Consider the following 3,934-nt stretch of genomic DNA (forward strand, 5'->3'; position numbering starts at 1 on the left):
AACATCAGGAAGTTCACGGTTCATGTATTGCTGAAGCCTAGCTTGGAGAATTTTGAGCATTACTTTACTAGCGTTTGAGATGATTGCAATTGTGTGGTAATTTGAGCATTCTTTGGCATTGCCTTTCTTTGGGATTGGAATGAAAACTGACCTTTTCCAGTCCTGTGGTCACTGCTGAGTTTTCCAAATTTGCTGGCATATTGAGTGCAGCACTTTCACAGCATCATCTTTCAGGATTTGAAAGAGCTCAACCGGAATTCCATCACCTCCACTAGCTTTGCTCGTAGTGATGCTTTCTAAGGTCCACTTGACTTCACATTCCAGGATGTCTGGCTCTAGGTGAGTGATCACACCATCGTGATTATCTTGGTAGTGAAGATCTTCTTTGTATAGTTCTTCTGTGTTTCTTGCCATCTCTTCTTAATATCTTCTGCTTTTGTTAGGTCCATACCATCTCTGTCCTTTATCGAGCCTATCTTACCTTATCCTTAAAGGACCTTCTTTATTGATATAGTCAATAGGGATTGTTTCAAGAGACTATAAAGAGAGAATAGTTTTATTCGATCCTGGGGCCATCTTTATAATTACTGTTAACAAAAGGAGCCACAGGATTTTTCAGTGCCTCATTATAAGCATTTAAGAGCCTTAAGTACAGCAAATTTCTGATGATCAAGGTTTGAAACTATGTAGATACAATATTTCTGTGTAGTTGATGGTGTACTTTAGATGCCCAAAGCAGTAGACAGCATAGATCAAAGCTTTAGTTACAAAATCAAGTATTACATTTTATTATTTTCAGTTTTTTAAAAGAGAATTTCTATTATAAAATTGGTTTTCTTTAGTGTAAACACTCATTTCAGCTGTTTATCCCTTAAACGATGCTTTTTTGAGCAATGGAAATATTAAGGAATTTAAATGACAAATTATCGACTGTAATGTTCTAAAATGTTCAAATTATAGACTATAATGTTATGAGTTCCACAACTCAGAAACGCAAAACAGAAAGGGTAAATGATTTAGAGTAAGAAACGGAAAAAAAAAAAAAAAAAACAATTTTAAAACATAGTTTGAAAGAAATCTTATTTCTAAGAGAATAGTTTTTCTGCCAGGCCAAATAAATTATGACATTCAGTTTGTAATTTTTTTGGCTGTGCTGTGTGGCACATAGAATCTTAGTTTCCCGACCAGGGATTGAACCCATGCCCCCTGCAGTGAATGCGTGGAGTCCTAAATACTGGACTACCAAGGAATTCCACAACATTCAATTTTTAATTTTACTTAAGTATTATCATCTACTAATGAAAACTGATTTTTAAAATTAAAATATACTTTTTGCCAATGATACTAAGTTTAAAATGCCAGGTTTTTATTTTTTATTATAGCAAAGAAATGATGACTTCATCGAGCTAGACTACACTATTCTCCTTCATGACATTGCATCTCAGGTATAGTATCATTTACCATTATTTAATGTCACTTTGGAAATTGAGACTCACTTTGTAGCCTCAGTGTATGCACTGTTGATTTTGACTCTAAATCAGAATTCATGTAAATTCAAATAGGCACCAGGTTGAAGTATATTACCACTTGTAGCAATTTAACTTGTCTTATGCTATCTTTATGAGGACTGTTTTGTCTCCAACAATATAAATCCAACTGTTTTCCTAAATGTTTTTATTAATTTTATCACAGCATTAGTTTCTTTTACTTGCAGGAGATTATTCCTTGGCAAATGCAAGTTCTCTGGCATCCACAATATGGTACTAAAGTAAAACATAATAGCCGTCTGCCAAAGGAAGCACAATTGGAATAAACGAAGACCGTAACATTGGATTAAGTGTAAACATGCTTGTTAACGATGACCTGTATACCAGTCTTCACTGATATCTAGCTTAAGGGGTTAGACAAATCCCAAAAGTGTCATTATCTATAAATGGCCTGATTACAGTACAGAACTATATAGCTTCCATAATAAAGAGCATCACAGTGTACAAGTGTCTTATCAACAGCAGTGGTGCCGTGTATACCCCTAATAAAACCTTTTAATTCCAGCCTCATTGCTTGTTTCATCGTGTTGGATACTTACGGAACAGGGGCCGTAATAGTCTCTCTGAAAGCAACTTTTGGCTTTCCTGTGATACAAGGACAGCCATATTCTCTTTCCATTCGCTAAAAAGAACAAGAGAGATCTTTTTTGATACATTTAAATTAAAAAATAATATTAGAAAAATCCTAAGAGTCTTAATTACCTCAGGATTCATTTAAATGTGAAAGTGTTAGTCACTCAGTCATGTCCGACTCTTTGTGACCCCACAGACTGTAGCCCATCAGGCTCCTCTGTCCATGGGATTCTCCAGGCAAGAATACTGGAGTGGGTTGCCATTCCCTTCTTCAGGGAATTTTCCCAACCCAGGGATCAAACCCGGGGGTTTCCTGCATTGCAGGCAGATGCTTTACCATCTGAGGCACCAGGGAAGGTTATGATGAGCAAATAATAAATCTAAAATAACTTAAGTACCTTATGAGGATAAATACATTACAAACTTTTACAGATTTTATATAAACAAATTCTAATTTAGACTAATTAACTTACACTTACCTCCAGTTAATCTACTAAAACTTTACCTTTGCTCCATTTTATTACATATTTATTGGGATGGTATATGGATCTATTGTCAGAATTTTCTACTATCTCAACTTCAGAGATACAATTACAACCAGAATTTTTATCGTAAGTCAGATATATTAAAAAAAAAAGTCATATATTTTGATCTCATTCATATACACATAAGACCTTTCCTAGGAAAGAAGGGTCTCCCATCTACCCATTTGTTTATCTATTTTATATTGATCTTCAAGTACTGACTTGAGAAGAAAACAGATAAGAAACGGTCTGGAGAGTGAGTACTGGTGGGCTGACTTTCTCAGCCGGTTTCTCCCTGAGCTTGTCCCCCTAAGGCTGAGACCTTAGGGATATACTTGACCCAAAGAACCATGACCTAGGTATGGATGGATGGTCTGACTGCAATGGTTTACAAATAAAAATATTTAGAGATCAAAAGTAATTAATTAGTAACAGACAGTAGAAGATGCAGTATACCACATCTGGATAAAACCAGAGTGAAGACTGAAGAACCACTATTAGTTTACGACCATTAGACTGAGAATTCTTGACTTTTACACTCTTAAAACACAGACATAAATGACGTGACTTGAACTTGTTATTCACTACCTGAGCATAGATTTCCAGGTGTAATTCTCCCATTCCAGATACAATTGTCTCTTTGCTGTCAGTGTCAAAGTGGACTTTAAATGTGGGATCTTCTCTTGTAAACCTGCCAATACCTTTGGAAAATTTTTCCAGATCATTCTTAAAAAAACAAAAAACAAAAAACATTATACATTGTACTAAGCATGATAAGCAATGAAACTGTTAAAATAATCTGACTGAATGAAATAAAAAACATGGGCAGTTAAATAAAAATGATCTACCATTTAAGTTCTTCACGCTATTTTAATATATGAGCTTGGATACCACACAAGAGAGCAAGGAACAGCTAACTTACACAATTTTCTTTTCACACCAAGATTCAAGAGCCTAAGACTTAACTCTGCCCTTTCCTATTGACGAAATCTCTCCATTTGTGGAAAACTCCCCACAAAACAGAAAGTAGAATCTGTGTTGCAGTTTAGAATTCCTAAACCAAAGGACTGGTTGAGGCTGTCATCAACTGTAACTGTGTTACAGTTTAGAAATCCTAAATCAAAGAAATCGGTATGGTCACCAAGACTCTAGGTTCGAGAGGACAGTTAAGACCAGCAAATGCACACTGAGACATCTCCACTTCCAAATAATCTACCTGGATGTAGTCTGATGTACCTCTATCCTCCTTAGATGTTAATTCCTTATGTGGTAAGCAGAATGGTGTTCTTC

At 35.5% G+C, this 3,934-nt stretch overlaps 2 protein-coding genes across 2 annotated transcripts in view; one reads left to right on the top strand and one right to left on the bottom strand.

The window, feature by feature from the left end:
* The window catches only part of LXN (latexin), an 8,767-nt gene extending 6,710 nt beyond the window's left edge, over positions 1-2,057 (top strand). Inside the window, exons 5-6 of the mRNA XM_010839855.1 lie at positions 1,383-1,445; positions 1,715-2,057. Coding sequence (XP_010838157.1) covers positions 1,383-1,445; positions 1,715-1,813 — 162 coding nt within the window. The 3' untranslated portion in view covers positions 1,814-2,057. The remainder of the gene's footprint in view (positions 1-1,382; positions 1,446-1,714) is intronic.
* The window catches only part of GFM1 (G elongation factor, mitochondrial 1), a 50,863-nt gene that overhangs the window by 20,145 nt on the left and 26,784 nt on the right, over positions 1-3,934 (bottom strand). The window contains exons 12-13 of the mRNA XM_010839856.1: positions 3,233-3,370; positions 2,087-2,169 (exon numbers count right to left, since the gene is read on the bottom strand). Coding sequence (XP_010838158.1) covers positions 2,087-2,169; positions 3,233-3,370 — 221 coding nt within the window. The remainder of the gene's footprint in view (positions 1-2,086; positions 2,170-3,232; positions 3,371-3,934) is intronic.

This window comes from Bison bison, unplaced genomic scaffold, assembly GCF_000754665.1.
Source record: "Bison bison bison isolate TAMUID 2011002044 unplaced genomic scaffold, Bison_UMD1.0 scf7180017864135, whole genome shotgun sequence".
NCBI lineage: Eukaryota > Metazoa > Chordata > Mammalia > Artiodactyla > Bovidae > Bison > Bison bison.